Here is a 23,914-nt window from a genome sequence, read left to right as displayed (position 1 = left end):
TTTGAGTGTTCCTGATTTCAGGTCCAATACTCTAATACCTGAGTACTACCTACTTATTATTATTGTTATTATCACTGCCACCACCATCAATGTTATCTAGGGGAATACAGAGTTTGTGTGATTGCCTTCCTTGTTTCCTCTGTAAGACTATTGATTTTTCCCATGTAAGTCATCTTTAATGGGGAAACACTAACTGCGAGACAACTGTAAGCGTTGTGGCTGAGTGTTTCCGCCTGGTCTCACTCCTTGGAGAATCAGAGAAAAAGGTGGACAGAGGTACTCTCCCGGCTTCCATCTCAGGTTGAGTCATAAGGGGAGTTTTGCGACTGCTGGGCACTCCTTGTGAAGTAGTTCCTAGGACATGGATCTTACCAAAGAGCAGGAGACTGTCATGGTGGGGTCAGAGGGCAGAGGAAATCAGGAAGGACTTAAAAAGTCATCTAATTATAACTAAATATTTGTAATCATAAAATCAACTTGATAATAGTTATTATTGATGATGATAAGAAACCTAACACTAGTTAATCTTATAAAGCACTTTCAGACTTGTAAAGCACTTTAAAAATATTATCTCATTTTATTCTCACAACAAATCTGGGAGGTAGATGCTATCATTATTCATTTTACAAATGAGGAAACAGGAAAACAGTGGTGACTTGCCCAAGGTACCACAGCCAAGAGGTGTTAAGGACTGGATTTTAAATCAGGACTTCTTTATCCCCAGGTCCTATCTCCTTTGCCACCTAGCCCTGATTGATGAAGGGAGCCCTGAAATAATATTTTAAAAGTGTTTCTTTTGTCCAGTACTTCACAACATTAATATTTGTCCTTGGAAAAAAAGTTAATTCAATGGATGGAGACATTCCCTTCAATGACTCAGATGGTATTTGAAAGTTGCTTGCCTTAAGAAATCCATTTCCCTGTGGCCGACTTTATGAACAGTCTCTCTAGGCTTAGCTAATCAGATTACACAGGGAGAAATAGGGGTTTTTGTTCTGGCAAAATGTAGGTTGGAGGATTGGGGACAGGGATGGCACATGATTGCTTTCGTTAAGTTTCTGAAGGGCTGTTTTATGGAAAAGAGCTCTATTGTGTTTGAATCTAGAGGGAAGAACTCAGCCTAATGGATTGGCCAATTTAAGCTTGACATCAGGGAAAATCTCCTTCCAGTGAGTCTAGAAGTGGAACTGGCAACTGGGAGAAATAATAGATTGCTCCTCCCTGGAAGTCTTCACACTTAAGCCACACATCGACTTGTCAGGGATATTACAGTGGGAGACTTATTGGGGGAATATGGGCTAGTTGTCCCCTAAGGCTCTGAATTTCTGGGATTCTGTTCGTCATCGGCCAATTTTTGAGCCCTGACAGAATTCAAACCTTCCTGTCATAGCCTAGGAAAACTCAAGATCACTTCCACAATATGATGACACCGGGGATGAGGACTCAATTGGAGGCACAATAACAGGTATAGTGATAAAAGATGCTCTAAATATTTCCACCCAAATTGGCCTTTAGATATGTTGTGGGGTTTCTGTTTAGAGGGATTGCTATACATTGAGTAGCAATCTGCCCCAACTACCCCTTTCATGCCCATTATATTAGGACACTCTATATTTGAATATATTATAAAATATATAGCGACTTTAGAGCAGCAATTTTTTTTTAATCTCACATTCTTTTTTCTCTCATTATAGACTATGAGAGCTGGAAAGACGTAGGAAAAAGCTAGTCTAGCCCCCTCTCATTTTACAGATGAGGAGAAGGGGGAAGAAAAATGATCCAACTAATGTAACACAAAAGGTTAATGTATATCTGGGCTTCATACACAAATGTTTCCACACTCCTAGCTTAAAGCTTTTCCTATTGCCCCACACTATTCTTCCACTGGGTCTTTGGGGGCCATCTGGGATGATGAAGTCATTTATCAAATAACCACAGAAATGCAAATAAATGCCAGAAAGGGGGATGTGATTATTTTGTACTGAATGTCCTGTAAATCCTACAAAAATCGACAGTGAAGATAAATAACCACACATCGGATGTGATGAAAAATGAGAGATTTATTGCACTCAGGGGATTCAGTACCATGGAGAGCGCCAGGGAATGAGCTCTATTCTAATTTTCAGGGATGGGAACCAAGGCTGGGAAAGCTTTGCTGCAGACAGTCAGTTCATCTGGATTGAGATTAAAGATTCGAGTTGTATGACAATTTAAAAAGCAAATAGGAAATTGTAGTTTACGTTCAGGAAAAAAAAAGCTGCATGAAAATAGACATTTCTGTTACTCTACAAATCGGTTCTAGTTCTTGTGAAGGAGGAAACTCCTAACCTCAGGAACAAAATACGAAGTAGTTTATATAATCAGGCTGCTGTGAAACCCCTATACTACATACAAACCACTTATAAAAAGTCACAAACTGAGTCATAAGAAAAATGGTGGCACAGGACACATTCTCCCTTCCCAAATGGAGAGATTTTGAGCCATGAGAATTTGCATTGGCTATGATTTCTTCACTATTATTCCACGGGTCCTTTTTTATGACACCCCCCCCCCCAGGAAAGAGATGTGACTTACAGATAATGATGAATTCATTCTTTAGCAGGTTATTTTCTAAAACTTAGAATGGGATGGAGTCCATAAAATTGCCAACTACTTTCCCTATCTTTTCATGACACATCTTTCATTTAAGTTGGGGGGAACACTTAAGGATTTAAGTTCAGTTCTTCACTTCTGTTTCTATTGGCTTCATTTAGCATCCTGAAGATTTCTTCTCCAGATGATCTTACTGGGTGCAAAGAGGCACATTTAGGCTCAATAGAAGGAAAATTTCATGTCGTCAAGAGAAAGGGAGGTAGGTTTCCTGGAATGTTGGGTAGAGCCCCTGTGGCAAACCCATTGGGGGACATGGACAAGTCACCTAGGATGAAAAGGCATGGATGGTTGTGATCTGTATCACTGGAGGGAAGATCCATATTCATAAAATCACAGGTTCCTTGGAACATTTGACAATGAAGCACTTCCCATCAAGCACAGCTCTCCAAAAGTGGGAAGAGCTGCCTTACGAGGTAGTAGGTCCCCCCTCATTGGAGGTCTTCAAGCAGAGGCTGGATGACTTTCAGGATTGTTGTGTGAGTGTGTTTGTGGGGGTATGATGGTATAGGTTGAAAAGTTGCCTTCTGAGCTTGATTCCAACTGTGACATCCTATAATTCTGTGATCTTTTCCTCATCGGACATCAGGTTTTAAGCTGTGACAATATGACCACATAGAATTCAGTCAGTCAACAAGATCGGAAGCCAGGTTCTTATTATGGATAGCTTTCTTTAAAAGATGAGATTGATTGGGGAAATCAGCAACTGCAATCCGAGATTGCTCAATCATGTATTGGAACTAGACTAGTGAAGTTAAAAGCTCTTGTATTATTAGTATCATTGAAGAAAGCTCTTGAATCAATGAAATCATAATGCCATTTGAATATTGTTGTTATTTACCTTTGAAACCGCTTGGTTGATCTTGGTGATTGTGTTGCAATTGCCTAAATTGGTACATTACTAATCTTATTGATTAGGGAAGTTTTGGTTCAGTAGCCTCATTTTGTACTATGAGTCAACTCAGAAGATACTAGTTTCCTCCTTGGAAATTTTTCAAAGATAGGCTCCTATTTCCCCCCAATTTAATAAATTGATTTTTGTTATGGTAAATTAAATTATCTCTTATCTTGATTCTTACCTACCCCTTAGTCACCAAATGGATAAGGTCAGATAAACTGAGGCCTGAAAGGCAAAAGTCATTCACTACTTCTAAGTCATGGCTTTTATTTTGCCACTGACTTTAATGACTCTGGAGGAGAAATCAAGGCATAACACTGTCTCACTTAAATTCAATTCACTCCCAAGCCAAGACATCACCTTCCTGACGCCATTGGTCCTCTTCAAGAACAAAGACAACAAGAAGAACATTATGGAAGATATTCTTATTTTTACTCTGAAGTCCCTGTCAACTCTGATATTCTGTGAATCCATAATGCTTGTTATGTTCTGTGTGATATCTAGGTGTTGTCCAAGTGATAAATTTGCATGTTGACAGTATGGTGCTGAGCATGTGGTAGGTAAATGAAAACATTTGACTGACTGACCTCTGGAACTAGCTGAGGCGGGTCAAAAAATACAAACATTTAATGTGATATTCCAAGGGGAAAGGAACGCTGTGACCTGCCCCACTTCACAAGCCTGGACCTCAGAACAAATCTGCCTGTTCAGTTGCTTCTCTGCACTTTCTGGGGTATGATGAGGAGATGACTCTAGATCATAGCAATTCTCCCAAATCCATTTTGTTCAAATTTGCCCTCTCAGATGGTCTCAGAATCATGTTGAGTTTTGTAGCCCAGCCCTAGTACATCCCATATACTTAAAAGGCCAATTGGCTTAAATATCAGGTCCATTGGATCGAGACCAGACACCATTAGGATATGCCAGTTGGCCATGAACCATCGTGCACTTGACAAAGGTGACTTGTACAACTTACTGCGCTTCATTTATGTTACTAGAGTTGATATTTACAAGTAGGAGAATAGAAGCAGTTTGGGGATCACAGGTTTATGGCTAGAAGGGACCCCCCCCACCAAAATCAGCTAGTTCAATGCCCTTATTTTACAGATGGGGCACCGTTGCCAAGAGATATTTGATGTGTTCCAGGCCCCACTGGTAGTTAGCAGCATAGCTATAGCTTCTGACTCCAAATCCAATGCTCTTTCCATCACTACCTCCAAAAGAAGAAAAGGAAGATAAAGTATTGCCATTTTGCTTAGAACTTTTCTAAAAGATTATGTGGGAAATGACTGATGGAGAACTGACACACAGAGAGTCTTAGTCCTGTACCCTCACTTTACAGATGTGGAAACAATGGCCCAGTCTCATCATTTTAAAGTTCTAAGGTACCAATTCTAGAGGCCCAAATCTGGATTTAAAAATCTAGAGCACATTCATTTGGAGAAGAAAAGGAAGATGAAAATCCATGGGGCAAAACCTGGCTCAGTCATTCCTGAGAAGATATTGTCCACCATGAGATACTGGGAGCCACTCATTTCCAGCTAATCTGTTCTCTGTCAAAAAGAGATACTGTGTCCTCCGGAGTAACCTCCAGAAAGGACCGGACAGCTCTCTGCAAACTTCAGCCATAGCATTCCACAGGACATCCTGACTACTCAGTGTCAGGGGTCTTTTTGGTTCTTAGGAGGTGTCCAAAGCTGTTGATCTGATACTTCAAAGGATCATCTGAACTTTGCCTTTGGGATGATACAGAAGGACTAATATTTGTAGCAAATATAGACATATACATCTAGCTATAGTAATGATTTCATCAGTGTAGGGAGTTCCCAGTGAGGAACTCTTAGCCATTGCAAGAGGCATCTGCTCTGCAACTTATAGCCTTAAGGAACTGTTCAGGAGTAGGTAGATAAGCATGTAAAAATATCATAGAATCAGAGATTTAATGGATCTTAGAGATCATCGCTGAGTCCAATCTCTCATCACTTTACAGATGAGAAAACTGAGGAGTAAAGATAGGAAGTGACTTGTCCAGTGTCATACTGTACTTAGAACCAAGTCCTCTTACTTCCAATCCAGGGCTATTTCAGGCCATCACATATATCCATCTAGCTTCTATAGGAATACTTATGTTGTGCTGTAATAGCACAGCGGATGGAGAGATCACCTCGGAGTTGGGAAGATGAAGTGACGTCAATGGCTGTGTGAGGCCGGGTAAGGCCTTTAACCTGCCTCTGTCCCTGGCAATACTCTAAGGTTATAAGATGCAAAATGGTAAGTGATCCATATTGTGTTTCCTTATTGGGGACTCCTAATGCCAGTTAAATCATACATTTAATTGGGAGGAATTGTGTGTGAGACAAAGTGAGCTAATATGTTGATTCAACATTACCAGGAACCCAAAGTGGGGAGTGCCAAGCAGATAAGTTTCTAAACAATGGAGATCTGGTTACAGATAAGTTGGAATCAACATTTTTTTTTCTGAAGCTTCAATCATTGTAAACTCAGTTTCAATTGTTTAAATACATGGTTTGCTTATTAGGAATGTCCACTCAACTTTTCAAATTCCTCCAAGGAAGTATCACATCCAAAATATTTAATCCCAATGATTTTAGTATCATCTTTATAAAATGACATATATGAACTGAAATGACATGCCTGGTGCATTTTTGGCACTGGTTTTTTGTTTTGTTTTGCCTTTAAGAATTACAAATACACAGTCAGATCTGTGAAAAAGAAAAAAAAAGCTATCTTCTTCAAAGTATTTTACATCACAAGGATCCACACTACCTTTCTCTAGACTAGAACAGATTTTTAAAACGTCATCATGGTTACAGATACTGCACTAGGAAGACTGGGAAAAAAGACATCGGCACCCCAAAAAATACCACCGACTTTTCCATCCAAAGGAACATTGCTAGGAATGCCCAGCTTGGATCCCTTTAGGGAGAGCAAGGTTAGAGTTAAGACTTTATAGGAGGAAAATGTTTCGTTTTCCCTCATAAATACATTATGTTTCAGAATATAGTTTCATTTCAGTTGGCACAGAGTTAGATGAAACATCAGATATAAATAAAAGACTGAGTTTTGCCTGTAAAAAAAACACATTGAATTTCCTTTATAGTTGGTTTTTACTTCCCCAAACATCCCACAAGCCATTCATTCCCAGGAAGGATTTTGACTCTATTTAAGGAGTGGGTGGGGAATACCATCAAAAACATGGTTCTCATATTGGACCTTACTAGCAGATCTTGGGGAAGTTGAACTTAATAACATGGGTATGGAATGTTTTTAAACCATGAAGGGAAAGTCCCGAGCCTCATTCAGAAATAAGTCTAGATTTCCAGAGAGGAGGTGACAAACCTGTTCCATTCATTCCAAGATATTTCAGTCTGTTAACTGAGATACCCAAAGGATTCTTCTTATGAAAAGAGGAGCTTTTAACACCAAAAATCAGTTTGAAATAAATAATCTTGATGCTGTGGCAGGGGAGAATTGTTTTGGTTTGGTCTTGGAAGACAGAATCAGGAACAATGGTGGGGAAAGTTGGGAGGAGATAAATTAAGCTGGAAGCAAGGAAGTATTTCCCAATAATGAGATATCTAAAATAGAACCAGTTACTTTGAGAGGCAACTGGTTCCCTCTCATTTGGAATTTTCAAGGAATGACTGGAAGTATTACAGAGAACATATATTGGACTAAATGATCACTGTGATCCCTTTCTACTCCAGAATTCTTGGATTTGGAGGCAGGAGATAATAAAAACTCCCATATCTATCCAAATCCATTCCCTGACCTGGGACATATGCCAAGGGATTTCAACTCAGGAGTTGTAAACACAGGTCCCAATGATCTGGGTATGCACTAGGCTAGAAATGGGAGGAAAACAAAGTATAGAGTTTCTTCATCCCTTCATCCCATCCTTAACCTCAACTTCACCTCCAGTGTTATTTGAATGATAACCTCAGTGGGGGAAAGAATTCTACATTGGCTGGCTACATATAGCCAGCTGATGTGACTGGGTTGGGAGAACAGTAAAAAGGCCCTGGTACTGTGTGTCCAAAGGGGATTTGTGCCTTCCCTGATTGCCAAAGCTACCTAATCTCTATATCCTAAAGTTTCGTCACTTCTCTCAACAGTTGTGCAGAGCAGTGAATATTATCAGCTTGATTGAAGTCCTAGATGGATGCCCTTTTTCCTTTCATTCCATGTCTACTACACACACAAATTCATAATTCTTTCTGCATTCTTCCCATTACCCTGAGATACAAGTGGGGAGAGGAGGACAAAGCAGATAGATGGTGGGGGCCTCTTCGACATTGGCAATCAACATAAGAAACATCGAGAAGAAAAAAGGGAAAAATGCAAAGAGATGGTAGTTGGATTTATTATCACTTTGACTGCTGGGAGTCTCTAAACTGTAGTAGATCAATATCTACCAGGAGATTTCTATGACCCACGTGGGAGACATTCAGCAGGTAACTTATACGACATTATGTTCTCAGTTTTACTAGAGTCCCCAGTGGTTAATCAAGATTCCACCCCCTGCCTCATACATCATAATGCCCTAAAAGGAAAAAATGTATAGTTGGCTTCAGTTCTGCCTTTTACTGTCATCACTTTGTCACTCCTTGCCCCACTCCCTCTTAGACCTTCTGAGAAATGGGAACTGCAGTTTTAGACCTTTAAATGTGCTTTTCAAAAACCCAGCTGGGAGAATTCCTTCAGGCCAATGCCTTCTCACCCATGTTACTTTCTGTTTGCTTTGGCTGTCTTTTGCACCTACTTCAATATGGATATGTCTTCTCCCGCATAGATTGTTAAGTTTCTTGAAGGCAGGAACTGTTAGATTTTTATGTCTCTAGCATTTCTCCCAGTATTTGACACATAGTAGGTGCTTTACAGACACTTGCAAATGGATCGAGCCAGTCTATCCTCTCTTGGTGGATGCAAATTTCTTAAGGGCAGAGATTGTTTTATTCTCTATAGTTATTTTTTCTATCACTCAGGTTCCAGCCACGGTATAAGTGCTATAAAATGTTTGTTGATTGATGGAATCCCCTATTTACGAAGGAGAATCAAAGTGGGAAATATATGGCAGGGGTTGGGGGGGGGCGGGCTCAGAGACAGTTCAGCTAACTTTTCAGTTTAAGACATCTTGCCCCTAATTGGAATCCAAAGATCGACACAGTCTTTAAAATATGAGAAAAGAAAGCTAAACATCCCCCAAGACTCCTAGGCAAGCAGAGTTGAAAAGACCCTGCTGCCTAAATGCATGCTAATTTCTGGCAGCTACAGTGAATGTCAAATCTCTCTTTATCATTATGGAGTGGGCAGCAGGGGAGGAAGCCACATAGGCAGCTTGTGAATCTGGAGTCAGGTTTCCCTTTGTCTCCTCTTCCCGCCGAGACCTAGAGAAATCATTGACCCTCTCGTGCCAATTTCCTGAGTCAAGGACGAAGCTGGAGAGAGAAGATATCTCTGACTTCAGAGACTTTGGAAATAAGCATCTACCTCCACAAACAGCCAATGACATGAACAGGTAAAGCTGAAAATGTTGGACGATGAGAACAATGGTTTTTGTCCCTTGGATATCTCCGAAGGGAGGGAGGGAAGTGGCAAGAAATGAGCAGGGACTGGTAAGATTTGGTACCCCTCGACAAAGTGTCGTTAAAACCTAAAGGATGAGCATGAGAGCACAGCATCACATTGGAGATCAAACTGGCCAATGTCCCTGGGTCATCTCCAAGGGCCAGACCATGGTCCTGTGGAGCTTGAGCCATCTGGCCTGTAACATCTCTAGCTGACTAGAGACACATCCTCCCCCCAAAACCTTCACAGCCTTACTCCTGGTGTCCCTAAGTCTGGACATCGCAGCAACCTTGCCAATGTACCATTTTCTTTTGTGCCATCATCCAGAGAGACTTCACCAGCAGATCATGGCCCATCTTCCTCCCTTTAACCTTAAAGACCAAACACACATACACACCCGCCCTTGGCACTGAAAGTGTGCCAAGTGCCTGGCCTGGACAGCCACCCCAAACAGCCGAGCACACCTATTTCCACTTAAATATAATAAATACAGTGAAGAAAACAGGAAATCTTCAATAAAGAGTCTAAAGGAAAGACAATGGAAGAGCCAGGGGTTTCAATCGAATGCCGCGTGGTCTCTGGATGAGTTACTGAGGAAGTCCTATTGTCATTCACATCTTGAAGGTCACATCTGAGCAGAACCGTCTTTATATCGAAACTTCATATTCTCTTGTTTCCTGTTATAGAGAGGAGGAAAAAAATGGGTATATAATTTAAATTTTGCATGGTGCCTGGGGAAGTGGGTGCTGGATTGGGCACTGAAGTCTGAAAAGTGGCTTGGCTGCATCCTAGCTTCGTGCCTTGGAACAAATCCCTTTCGTTCACTGACATCCTAAGCTATACTGCCTGTTTCAGAGTGAAGAAAATGAAGAAGTTACAAGATGATAGGAGTGAATGGAGGCAGAACTTTTAAATAAATTAATAAATAAGAAATTTTAATAAAAATAAATTTAATGAAAAATTAATAAATTTTAATAAAAAATAAATTAATAAATTTAATAAACTAAATAATAAATAAAATAAAATGAATTTAATAACTTTAAAAATAATAAATAAAATTTAATGAAAATAATAAATTTTAACAAATTTAATAAACACAAGTTCATTAATAAATTAATAAATAAAATAAAATTTAATAAATTTAATAAATAAAGGTAATCTGGTACTGGTTTCACAGTCACAGAATTTGAATTGGAAGGGAGTTTCAAGGCCATCTAGCATAACCCACACTTGAATGAGACTCTTTTCTCCAATATTCCATATTTGTGCTGTTATTCAGTCATTTTCAACATATCTGACTCTTCATGACCCCATTTGGTTTTTGGTTTTTGCAAATATAATGGAGTGGGTTTTGTCCTTTCCTTCTCCAGTTCATTTTGAAGATGAGGAAATTGAGACCAACAGGGTTAATTGACTTTCCCAGGGTCTCACAGGTAGTTTATAGCTGAGATCAGATTTGAGTTCAGGGAGATGAGTCCTCTCTATCCAGACACAGCACTATTCACTAGGGTGCCACCCAGTGGCCCACTATCTGTGTAACTGTGTCTCTTTGGACCTCAGATTCCACATCTTTACTCTCACTCGACCTCATTTTTCTCTGAATTTCCTTCCAGCTCTCAATCCATGCTCCTAAAACCTAGGTTCCCATCCTGCCTCTGACACTGCTGTGTGACTTTAGGCAAATCATTTAACTACACTTAATGTCATTTTCCTTATCTATAACCTCTCTGGACAGCTTGGTGGCAGTGCAGTGCATAGAGAACCAATTCTGGAATCTTCCATCTTCCTGGGTTCAAATCTGGCCCTGGACAAGTCACTTCACCCTGTTGGCTTTAATTCCCTCATCTGTAAAATGAACTGGAGAGATGGAGAACCTCTCCAGAATCTTTGCCAAGAAAATTCCAAATGGGGTCATGAAGAGTTGGACACAAATGACAAATTGTTGGAAAACAATGATTGCAGCAGCAGCACAGCAACAACAACATCCTCTCTGGACCCCAGTTTCTTCTCTGCTCCCTTCCCCTTTGAATCTATGATCCTGGGGTCTAGTTCCAGATCCTGCCTCTATCACTTAATATATGCACATGACCTTGGGTAACTCATGACATCTGCAAATCCTTCCATCTCTAGATTTCAAAGCCTCTGCTCTTCCATACAACAAGGGCTCATCCAGAATTCTCACTCCAATGGATGAGTTGCTACCACATCCAGATGCAGACCATATCACTTCAGGATAGCGCTAACTGTTAGGAAGCTTTTCTTGACACCAAACCTACATTTTCTTCTTGGTAATTTCCCCTTATTGTCCCTTGCCCTGTCCTCTAGTCCCAGGCAGAACCAGTTGCATCCATCTCCCATGTGTCAGCCTTTCAAATTGCCAAAGATGGTTATCATACTTCACACCTCCAGTTCCCTTCCCTTCCTCCAGCTTTCTTTTCTTCAGACTAAATATGCCTGGTTTTACAATCAACCATCTTTTAGCCACTCTCTAACATATTTTCTTAGTCCTTGAAACATAACATGATAAGATTTATATCTGGAGGAACTTAGATATCACCTCATCTGTCCTCATCAGGATGTTAAGGACAATGACCTTGGGCCTGCCAATCATTTTCCCTCTTGGGGTCTCCAAGGGTTAGCTCTCTCCTTACCCCTCCTCACTGTCCAAGGGAGATAAAGCTTTTTGTAACTGTATAAGGCACAATAAAAATACTATTAGTTACTGTTATTTTTTACCCATTCCCTAAGAAGCTCCTATTCTCTTTTACCTTCTAAATTCAGGTTTTAATAAAAAAGAAAATTGATCACTTTCACATTGCTAGCCTACTTAAATCTCTTCTCCTACTTAAGCCTACCAGTGGTCACTCCCTATTGATGAAAAGGGACCAAGCCCTCCTAGCATCTTTTTCAATGAAGATTCAAAAGAACAAAATGGCGATCTCATTAATCACCTTTGGTAGGGAGTGCAAAGAGTCTGGAGGTTGCTTCTGTTTGACAGCTGCCCAGGGAATTATAGGGAATTAAGCCTTCAGTTTCAATTTCCCATCATTCCAGCACCAAGAAAAGGAAGGTATCAGAACAAGAATCCAGATCAACTCACCCCTGTTTCGTAAATTGGGTTGTCAAATTCAGTCTCCACTGTGATCTGGCTGTAGGGGTGGGAGTACATTAAGGGCAGGCGCAAATTGGAATAGTATCGACACCTGGAGGAGAACACGAGAGGAATAAAAAGAATTATTCTCCCAAGGAAATATGGAACAGCACTGAAGAAACACAGGCTTGCTCTTGTGCCCTGGAAGCCCTCATTTCTTTCAAGCTCAGTTTAAGTATCATTTTCTACATAATGCCTTTCTGGATCCCCACTGTTTTTGAGTTTCTTCTCCCAAATTATCTTGAATCTATCTCATGTGAAATCTTTTGTATATATCTGTGTACATCTTGTCTCCCCCAGCTCAACTACAAAGTGATTTCAAGATGAAGATTATTTGTTTTTGTATTATCAGATCTCAGTTAGTTCCTGGCTCACAGTAGGAGCTTAATAAAGCTATGGAAGATGAGACTAATATGCTACAAAATTAAGGCAACACTCACAGACAGACCAGTCTTCACCCTTACATTTGTCTGATTTCTTTATATCTCCTACAGTCCCACTCTGAGACTCTCCCTTTGTCTCAGTGTTAAGCTTGATAATGAGGGAGCAAGATCACTCAGTGCTTAGATCTGCATTCAAATTCAGGCCCAAGCATTTAGTAAAAGTGTGACTCTGGGCAGGTCACTCGACTTCTAAGTGGCTCAGTTTCTTTTTCCATAAAATGGGGAAATACCACTTATCTCTCAAGGTTGTTGTGAGTGAAATAATATTTATTTTAGGTTCACTTAGTCATCAAATAATAAATAATATTTAGAAAATATTTTGTAAATATATAAATATATCTTTATAATACACCAATACGTGTATTGGTATATACACGTATATTGGTATAATACACCAATACGTAGAGAGCTGAAACTCTTGAGTTGATGCACTGAGGTCAGGACAGCCAAGCACTTGAGGCTAACTACTGATTGGACAATACTCTATGGGCATGTGCTTGGGGAATGGCCCTTCCCACTACCCTGTGCTGGCTCGATAATTGGAGTATACAGAGAATTGTAGGAGGGACTAGGGGTGGAGTAAGACTAGCCAGAGTCATTTTGGCAGTGGACAAGAAAGAAGGAGGTTGCAGAGATCCTGCTTCCATCCCCTTCTACCCCTAAAGACTAAGAATAAAGACTAAGGACTTTTGCTTATCCTGACTCCAGCTGATTCTAAGGTATCCTGGGTACTAGCACGATCATCACACCAATATTATTACAATTATAATTAAACTGTAAAACATATCAATGCTTGCTTGTTGATTGATTGATAGAATATAAACTTCTTGAAGGCAGGAACTATTTCAGTTTTTAAAATCCTCAATACTTAGCACTGTGTTTAACACATAGAAAGAGTTTAATACAAAGTTTCTTAAACTGTAGGTTGCAACCCCACATGGGGGTCACATAACTGAATGTAGTGGTCATGAAATTATGATGTGTTATCAATAAATGTTTGATTTATATAGCTATTTTATATACCTATATACCTGGGGTCACATAAAAATTTCTCAGGCAAAAAAAGAGTCATGAATAGAAAAAGTTTAAGAAGCTTTGGTTTAATAAACACTAGTTAATTGACTGGATAATTCCCAGATTTTGACATTTCCAACTCTCTTCTATATTCTCTTTCCTTAGCTAACATGAAACCCAATTGCCATCATTTTGCTGGCCAACAATAGTAATAAAAAGCAGAACCCAGAGATGACAGCAATGGACGTACCCACTCCTGCCCCATTTTATCCAGGCCTATGTGGCTTAATTGAATGGAGGCATTTGGCTAACGGAGTCATACAACCTGCCATCATGGCTGGCTCTTACCTGGTGATGTAGATGTAAGCCCCACCCAACAGCAGAGAAATGATGAGCACTGGGATGAATATGGCCAACGCCATGTTGCCCCCTTCCAGGGAGGTCTCCGCTGCCGCTTCTGCTACTAAAAAGGCAACATTTGTTAGGAGCTCATTTCTTAGAGGTTTCATAGGGAGGCACTGTGGAGCTGTGACAAGTCTGACCGTGTCACTTCCTTGCTCGATATATTTCAATGGCTCCCTATTAGCCTCCTGGATAAAATAAATCTCTTCTATTTGGCATTTCAAGCCTTTCATGATTTGTTTTCACCTACCCATCTAACCTTATTGTATATGATATACCTTCATGAGCTCTTTGGGCCAGGCAAAGTGGCTTTATTGCTTTTCTACATACTCTATTTTCTCTGGGTGTGCCATTTCAGAGGCTGTTCCCAAGGTACCACCCCTTATTTCAACTTCCTGAAATCTCTAGGTTCCTTCAAGACTCAGCTCAACCACCACTTGCTCCATAAGACTTTCTCTTGTCTTCCCATCCTAATCCCATTTCTTCCTTTCCCTTCCCTTCCCTTGACTGAATGACTCAAAGGCAAAAAACAAGGGATGGTATTGAGACATGAACTATAGTTTTCTGATTCAAAATAAAACATCTTTTCCACTGTACTAGGCTGTCTCCTTGAAATGAATGGAAGGAAAGGGGATTTTGCCTTAGTGAGAAAGGAAGGGAACAAAGGATGGGATCAGTGGTATAGCTGAGAGTTCTGGACCCAGTAAATGTACCACAAAGCCAGTCGTGGTAGCATCAAATATCACCTCAATTGAGGGGAAAATGTTATTACACAATAGGGATACAGAGAGACATTCTGGTACTCTAGTACAATAATGTGACACTGTGGAGAGAGGAAGGAAGTGTGAAGAGGTGGCAAAGGATAGCACTCTAGCTATGTGTTTAATTATTCTTGCTTACTTGGCACTACTTTCTGATGTTTTATTCTGTGAAAAGCTAGCAAGTCTTTCTATACTCTGTCTTGGCTTGGGACAAAGCTCTGGTTGCATCATCTTAGTTATGGCTCCAGGCAGAGTGATTTGTGAAGCTGAATGTGGGAGGTTTTGGTCTTTTGCCTCTCCAGGCATTTGGAGTCACTGAAAGTCACCTTTTTGAGCCCTTCCCCAGGGCTTTGCCCCTTGGATGATTCCAAGGACCCCAGTACAGCATTATTTTTATGGAGGTAAGAATAAAAATTGGATAGGGAGGTTGCTTGTAAAAAAAAATCCTTCTATCAAATATTCATGATAAATTCGTGATAAAGGGCTAACATGACTGATTTTTGGTGTTACCAAGTGGCTAAGGCATGTCAGAGGTTCCCATAATTCAGTGCTTGCTTAATCCCCCCAAAATACACAAAAAGGGGTTCTAGCAGTAAGATATTCATTGGACCATAGAGCTAGAGCAGGAAAGGACTTTTGAGGTCATCTAATTCAACCCTTTGCAGACAAGGAAACTGAGGTTTAGGCAGGGGAAGTGCTCGACCAAGAGCACACAGCAAATGCCTGTTTTGGACAAAGGTTCTGTCACTCTAAGTTCAAAATAGCTAATCTAGTCCCTTTTCACCTTCAGCCCATGGCCTTCCCATAAAGGTCAACCACTTCCAGCTTCTCCGATGGATAAAAGTCATCCCCTGGCTGCTGCCTGCCCTTCCTCCTCCATAACTGGCCCTGTCCCTGGGCCCATATAAAAGTAACTATCAATTACATCAGATGAGTTGACTTAACCTAGTCCGCATTTCCAGGTGTGCTTCTTATCATCAGGAAGCTTAATGCAGTCCCTGAAGTGATGAGGCAAATTGCTTAATTGGTTGAAAAAATCTTTCACTGGGTTATTTGAATAAACTGCTTCTCCGACATATGAAATGTCAGTTTCTTTTATATCTTCCTGTGCAGGGAATTGGTGCCAAATCACTATCCTGGTGTATTTAGGCATCTGAAATGAATATCCAATTATTTTTCACAATGGCACCGCCCATGCAGCTGTTGGCGGAGCTGGAAATGGGTTTTGCGATAGCTTGAAAAGACACATGGTGACCTGCCCCATCTCTCCCATTGTTATGTTGTCTTGGTGGGATTTTTCATTGTGCAACTCACCTTCTAAAGCATGCTCAAAGCTGTCTTGATTAACTGAAAGAGAAAGTGGAAAATGTTGGAACCTGGAAAATGCATTCATCCTACTCCCGTGAAGTATGAAAAGAAAATGGCGGTCAAAACCCTTCCCACCAGGCACTTTCATAGAGCCAGGCATTTTGTTGTGCCTTTGTGTGGGTATGTGATCCCAATACAATGGCCCCATGGTAGCAGAGATCCCAAATCTTTTTATGTTTCCATTAAAGTCACCAAAACAATCTTCCTAGGACACAGGTCTGACTATGACTCTCTCCTACTCAAAAATCTTCAGGGGCTCCCTATTGCCTCTAGGATGAAGTACACTTTTCTCCACCTGGAATTTAAAGATTTTACAAATTGACCCCGATTTTCCACCCTGATCTTATTTCATATTATTGCCTTTTCCAGTCAAATTGCTCTGGAAGATTTGCCCTGAACTCCACTTTCCCTCTCCCATCATGCATGATGCATTTATACAAGCCATAGCCCATATCTGGAATGTCCTCCTGCCTTATCTCTACTGTTGTCTCCTCCCTCAAAATTAGTCTGCATTGACTTTGTATGTATTTTATACATACTTGTCTGTATATAAGTCATCACCTCCATCAGGATATAAGCTCCTTAAGGTGGGGGATTGGTCTTGCTTTTTGTCTTTGTATTCTCAGCACATTTCACATTGACCAGAATGTAATGGTGTTTAATAAATGCCCACTGTTTGATTGTCTTTCTTTAACATTTATTAAGTTTCCACCTTCTCTAGGAAGCTTGTTCTGATTCCTCTTCTAAGTATATTCTCTCTCTCTCTCTCTCTCTCTCTCTCTCTCTCTCTCTCTCTCTCTCTCTCTCTCTCTCTCTCTCTCTCTTTCTCTCTCTCTCCTCAAAGTACCTTTTATTTATTTATAGATCATTTTCCATGGTGCATATCCTACTTCCACCCTCCCTCTTTGAGGGAAGGGGCTGATTTTAATTTTTGTGCTTAATACAGAGTCTGGTATATGCAAAACTATCAAATGCAAATTATTGAGGATTTTGGCAGAAGAGGGGGTGCTATCTAAAGTATCTATTATAATCTTAGGAAGGCTCAGGGAGTTAAAGTCACCAACTTAAAAAGTGTCTGAGGTGGGTTTGCAAGGGAGGAGAAGAGTAGAAAGAAAAGAAAAAAGAGAGAAGGAGGGGAGGTGAAGAAAGAAAAGGAGAGGAGGAGGAAAGGAAGAAGGGAGAGAAGGAGACAAGAATAGGAGAGAGTAGAAAAGGGAAGGCCAGTGTTCCATCCATGAGGACAAATTTCCTGGACACCCTGCCTATTCAATCTATTTTGGATCTAGAAATGCCCAGGGGCAGCAAGAGTTTAAATGATTTGCCTAATGTCACATAGTTATTATGTGCCAGAGGGCAGTTCTGAACTCAGATTTTGTTGATTTTGAAGCTCTCTGTGTGTCTGTATCTGTGTCTGTCTCTTTCTTCTCCCTTCTCCTTCTCTCCTTCATACAATAATATTTCTCACATGTACCATAAGTTATTTTGCACATACATTCATCTCTTAAGGATGACTTTACCACAGAGTTTGTGAACTGAAAAGGGATCTAAAAGCCATCTGGCCCAATCAATAAATAAAGGAACCTTCACTCCAATGCACTCAACAAGAGGGCTAAGCAAATAGAGAACAACATTTTATTTAACCCTGATACCACCTATAGATACAGATGGATGGCAGCAGAAGTGTTCTCTCTTAGGTGTTCCCTCTATCGATGGAAATAAAAAGTTCAATCCTTAATCAATGTGTGTATATGTGTGTGTAAATAGGCATATGTGCATGATGTATATACATCATGTATGTATACATATACAGAAAATTGTAGAAACATATATCTACATATGTAAGTATATATACATGTGTATATATGCATTACTTGTGTGTATAGTGTGGTATACATAGAGCATAATTGTATATATAGTATAGTAGCATCCTGCATTGGTACTACTATACAAAATAGTATGCTATATATTCCATAAATATAACTATAAATATATCCAGATATACACATCCACACATATTAATGGATAGTTTTATGGTCAGGAAGACATGGTTTCAAGACCAACTTTGTGAGATTGGGATTGATTGACTGATTTAAATTTTAGGTGTCAACTCTCAAAATTGCTGAGCATGTATACATCTGCATTGACAGAGATTGTTTCCTACACTGATGAAAATTTTAGATAGAGATTCCCTGTTTCTTTCCCCACATGTGTGTATGTATATACCCATATATGTACATGTATATGTATATGATACACATATGAGTAACACAACCATATTTGAAAATGGATATCTATGTAGACATAAATGATCAGATAAGAGGGAGATAATTAAGTATCATTCTTACATGGACCTTTACACTAAAATAGATTGGTGATCTCAAAGTTAGAGGTCTTATTTTTTGTTTTATTCATTTCCTTTCTTTTTATTCTTTCCTCCCCTCCCTTCTTCTCTTCTTCAATTTTCTCTTCTCCTCTCACTTATCCTTGAATCTCTGCTCTCCTTTTTTCTTTCCTTCTTCCCAAGAAATTAATTTTGGAGGATGGCTTATATTCAAACCAATAAAGTCCATCTCAAGTCTCAGGTTCAGGGTACAGAAACCCTATTCATCTTTTCATCTGCCTCTTTTTTTCTGCCTTCCCCCATACCCAGATCCACCCCAGAAACTCAGAAAGAGCTCTATGCACAGCAGGTGTGGAATGCATATTGTTTGAAGAGAATTGAAACTGAATGGGATTAGCTTTTAGCAAGAAGATGAACTAGTTATAAGAAGGGCCAGAGCCACTCACTACCTTGTCTTATTCTCAGAAGGCAGTGTTGTTCAGCAGAACTTCCCAGTGAAGCTTGGCAAATGTTTCTCTGTTACAGAATACATGTAGACTGGCTTTTTCTAATTTAGCCTTCTCTCTCTCTCTCTCTCTCTCTCTCTCTCTCTCTCTCTCTCTCTCTCTCTCGATTTTTAGCTCTTTCATTAAAAAGCTATTTTTATTCACCCGTTTTCAGAGAACAGAGAGACATAGTTAGAACACACATTTCCTTGTCTACCTGTAATACAGAACCAATTCCTTTTCTTCAGTTCATTGTAATTGCCGGGAAATGGACAGGGACCTAAATAGTCCATTTCCAAAATCACTAGGCTAGAACTGAGTGTCAGGAATCAGAAACCACAGGAAGAGTTACCTAGGAGATCAGATGGCATCTTCTGGAGAACTGTGGGTTAGTAGTCAGAGACCAAAAAATGTTCATGATGTGATGTGATTGTAAGGTGACTCTGGATTTCTTTGAAGCTCGATGGAATGGAGAGAGCATGGGCAAGAAGATTTGAATTTGAGGCTGGGCCAGCTTGGCTATTTAAGTTACTTTGGGCTATTCCATTCCTTTTTCACTGAATTGGATGACTCAAAAATTCCCTTTCAGCTCTAACAGTTCAAGACCCAGGAGTCTATGAAAAGGTCAGAATCAATATTCTGTCTTTTAGTGTCCATGTATCCAGAAAATAATCTATTAATTTTCTTCCTCTTATAGAGAATTTAACATTCAAATCTATTTATCTTTTAAGAAAGGGAATTATAGCATTCATTTTAAGACTTTAGGGTATATAGAAAACATATATGAAAGATAGAATATTTTTTAAGAATATTGAGTCATAGATTAGGTTCTAACAAGATGGAGAATTAGTAATTGTAAAGGGCTGAAACTCTTAAAAGATGTGCTTGAATCAGACAACGGAGCACTTAAGGCTAATTACCTATTGGACAATAACTCTATTAGCATATGCTTGGAAAAATAGCCCTTCTCACTATTCCATGCTGGCTTGATCTTTTGGTATATGTAGATAATTGTAGGAGGGATTACGGGGTGGAGTAAGACAAGCCAGAGTCACTTTGGAGGAGGACGAGGAGAAGGGAGGTTGGTGGAGAGCTTGTGGCAGTTTTGTCTATCCCCTTCACTTATCTCCCTAAAGACCAAGGACTTTTGCTTATCCTGACTCTGGCTGCTTCTGAGGCCTCCAGAGGGCTAACCCGGACTTTACAGTAATCATTGTGGAATTATAGAATACCTTGTAACTATACATATGTTTGTGTTAGAACCAATTTTGTAATGACATACATAAGGGGATATTTTTGTATCCGTAACGCACTATGTATCATAGTAACTACATAGTAATTAGTAGATACTTTCTAATAGCAAGGTTTAGAGATGGTACTTCTTATAAATAAAGGTCATGATAGAATATGTCCTAATAATGTAGGCATTAAAGGCTACTTTGTCAGAGTATGTGGTGTTTTATATATAAAGTTGTGTATGAATATTTTTAATAAAAAAAGTCATATTGGATACTTTTTGGAAACAAAGGTGGTCATAGGCTATTTTGTAACAATATAGAAAACATACATTACTTTTGTCTTTGAAACTCAACTCTTTGTATTCTGAGAAAATCTCTTTGTATCTGGGAAGTACAAGTCATTACGGAGAAGCACACATTAGGGCTGTCCTTCCATCAACAAAACTGGGAAGTCTTCAAAGTTCTTCAGTCTATCTTTTATGTGTTCTTTACCCCCCAACTTCTGCCTCTATAAAATTCAGTATTCAAGTAAGAGATTTTTTAAAAAAATCATTTACACCAAGTCATAAGCAACTTAATAAGCATTCCCATTACCTTTCCTGCATATATTTGGTTTTTTAATAGCCAAATGAATGCATTTTTAATAGTGTAATTTTAAGAATCAATAAAAAGCATGAATAAATACTTTCCTTCAGGGATGGAAGCTGGAGAGGGACTTATCCACCACCTCTTCAATTCTATCACAAAGATAACTGACTACTCCATCCATATGCATCCTTTTTATATTTGTGTACTTTTACTTAAGGGGAAATTGTGTGGTATACTAGAAAAATTCTTCTAGGTCTAGAAAAAAGAGGACCCAAATTTAAAATTTAAAAATTCTGGAGCCTGCCTCCTGAATGACCTTGGAATGACACTTAATCTCCATGGGTCTCAGTTTCTTTGTCTATAAAATGAAGAGGTTGAACTAGAGGACCACTGGGATCCCTTCCTGTTCTAGATCTAAGATGTGAATGACAATATTCCCTACTTTTCTAGAGGCAAGTTCAGAGGACTTTCACGAGGATGTGGCATTGCATGAGGAGAGATTATTGGGTGAGGTGTCAGGAGACATGAGTTGAAGCTGTGACTCTGCCATTGATTCATTGTGTGACCTTGTGGAAATAATTTCCCTTTTGGGACTTTATTTTCTTCTATAAAATGAGGAGTTTAGACAAGATGATTTTTAAGATCACTAACTTCCAAATAATATTCTATGTTAGAAGGCTTTATCTGGCTTTAAAAATCCTCTGCTCTATGTTCTGTTTACATAGTATGAGTACTGCTCAGCTCTGGACTCCCTGGGACCATGTGCCATATTTTTCTCCCTGATCCTTCACATCATTCTTTCCAACCTTAGCAGTCTCCTTCTGAACTATTCTATCAGAACTGTAATTAAATAAGTCACAATATAATATTATTTATATAATATATATTTATGTATTACTTATAATATTATATCTAATATATATAATTATATAATATTTATATAAAATATAATGAAATATAAACCGTAAAGTAGCTATCTTGGTGTTTGGAAAAGGCTATGGTAATGGACCACTTTATTGTAATAGTCACCATCTTTCTTACTCCTCAGAACAAAATTCCTCTCTGGACATATTCTGTATATATATATATGTCTTCCCCTAGTGGAAAATCTTTGACGTAAAAAATGGTCTTACTTTCGTATTTAAAACTCAGTAATTAATCAGTGAATAAGCATTTATTATGCTACTCCTGTGTGTGATTTGCAGGCTAATATTGTGCTTGGTACATAATAAGTATTAAAAAATTGTAATTAATTACTTCATTCATTCAAGATTCCTTTCCAGCTTTGACTTTCTGAGATAACCATCATAACCAGAATCATCTCCGGAATCTTGGAAGTACATGACTTTTCTATGTCTGAGTGTCCCTTCAATGTGGCCATGATGAATGAAGACTCAGCTCTTTACCTTTACAGACAGGTAGTGGTCCACTCCAATGGGAAGGCTGACCCAAGATGCATTTGATAGTCACTTCTCCCATCAGCTCGAAACCTTCATAGCACATGAATGTGAGGGATTCACCTGGCAGGTAAAGCCGCTTGTATAATATCTGGTAGCCATTTTCAGGCAGCCCTGGATTATCACATGCCAGAGTTTCTTCAGCTGTAATAAAAGCAGGATGTAACAGTTCATTAGGTGACTGTGTAGTGCAGGGACTCAGGGACTTGTTATCGGGAGGACTACAAAGCCTATGGTAATTAGTCAACATGGCTAGTGGCATTTAATCCTGATAGTAAATCCAGGATCTACCTAGCCTCAGAGCAAGAGGTTTTCAGACAGATTGCCTTCCCGGGCCAGTAATGTTAAAGTCCCTATTTCTAGAGGGCTTTATAATTTATGAAGTACTTTGCTTTCATTTTTGCATTCATATGTATAATGTATAATGGGTAACATATTGCTTGCCTTCCCAATGGGTGGGGAGGGGCTGGAGGGGAAAAAAATTAATGGCACACTTTCCTTGGAGTAGCCTTGTGAAGGAGCAAGTGTAAGTAATTGTTATTGATTGCTTTTTAGCCATATTTTACCAATGAGAAAAAGCAGCCTAGAACGAGGATGTGATTTATTTACGATCACACAGCTAGTAAATGTCAGATCTGGGACTCATGTATAGGCAAACATTGTTCCAACTGTTTCTTGTTAATATTAAGTTAAAAATAATAACAAAACATAGCAAAGACCTCTCTGCACACAGGAAGATTGAGCTTCAAACAGGCATATGATCTGTTAGCTCTTGCTTCAGCTGTGTAAAAGATCAATTCCAAAGCACCAAGTCAACCATTTATTCTCTCCACAAGCTTTTATTAAGTACCTACTGTATGCCCAAAGCTGCTGTAGGCATGGGGGATATGGAGGGGAAAAAAAAGAAATCACCTCTGCCTTCAAGGAGCTTACATTCTAATGAATTTTGGTTTTGTATTACAGTTGTTTTGGGTTTCAGTCATGTCCTCTTCGTGACTCTATGTGGAGTTTTCTTGGCAAAGATACTACAGTGGTTTGCCATTTTCTTTTATTCTCCAGATTTTTTTTTCAGATGAGCAACTTAGGCAAAAAGAGTTAAATGACTTGTCCAGAATCACACAATAAATCTTGCAGCATGGGAATAAATCTGCCTTAAGGTAGTAAGAATAAAAGGTTGAAATACAGACATTTGGTAAATAATGCTGATCTCCCAAATACTGAAGATCAGAGAGGTGTATTTTCCTATCTCCCATTTCCATGTCTTTGTACGGTTTATTTTTTATGCCTCAAATGTTCTACCTTTCTTCAAAGCATGGCTCATTTGTCTTTTCCTACTTATAGTCTTTCTTGAGACCTTTAGAGACATTGTGCTAACCTGAACTATCAATATGGAAATTGGTAATTCTCTTTCCCTACTTAAATTACTTTGGTGTAACATGCACATATTTATTATTTATTTGCTTGTGTACAGATTCTATCCCTCTAGCAGCACAGAGAGACAGAGACAGAGAGATAGACACTTATGTGCCA

General features: G+C 39.3%; 1 protein-coding gene across 2 annotated transcripts in view; it reads right to left on the bottom strand.

Moving 5' to 3' along the window:
- Positions 1-1,951: 1,951 nt before the first annotated feature.
- The window catches only part of SEZ6L (seizure related 6 homolog like), a 253,535-nt gene continuing 231,572 nt past the window's right edge, over positions 1,952-23,914 (bottom strand). Inside the window, exons 13-17 of one of the 2 annotated variants that reach the window (XM_031948811.1) lie at positions 22,334-22,528; positions 16,222-16,254; positions 14,093-14,207; positions 12,237-12,339; positions 1,952-9,813 (exon numbers count right to left, since the gene is read on the bottom strand). In XM_031948811.1, the coding sequence (XP_031804671.1) occupies positions 9,784-9,813; positions 12,237-12,339; positions 14,093-14,207; positions 16,222-16,254; positions 22,334-22,528 (476 nt within the window). In that variant the 3' untranslated portion in view covers positions 1,952-9,783. The remainder of the gene's footprint in view (positions 9,814-12,236; positions 12,340-14,092; positions 14,208-16,221; positions 16,255-22,333; positions 22,529-23,914) is intronic. The other variant, XM_031948812.1, reaches the window with a different exon arrangement.

Source organism: Sarcophilus harrisii, chromosome 1, assembly GCF_902635505.1.
Source record: "Sarcophilus harrisii chromosome 1, mSarHar1.11, whole genome shotgun sequence".
Classification (NCBI taxonomy): domain Eukaryota; kingdom Metazoa; phylum Chordata; class Mammalia; order Dasyuromorphia; family Dasyuridae; genus Sarcophilus; species Sarcophilus harrisii.
Note: the sequence above shows the minus strand (reverse complement) of the source record. Positions and strands in the feature narration are given on the sequence as shown.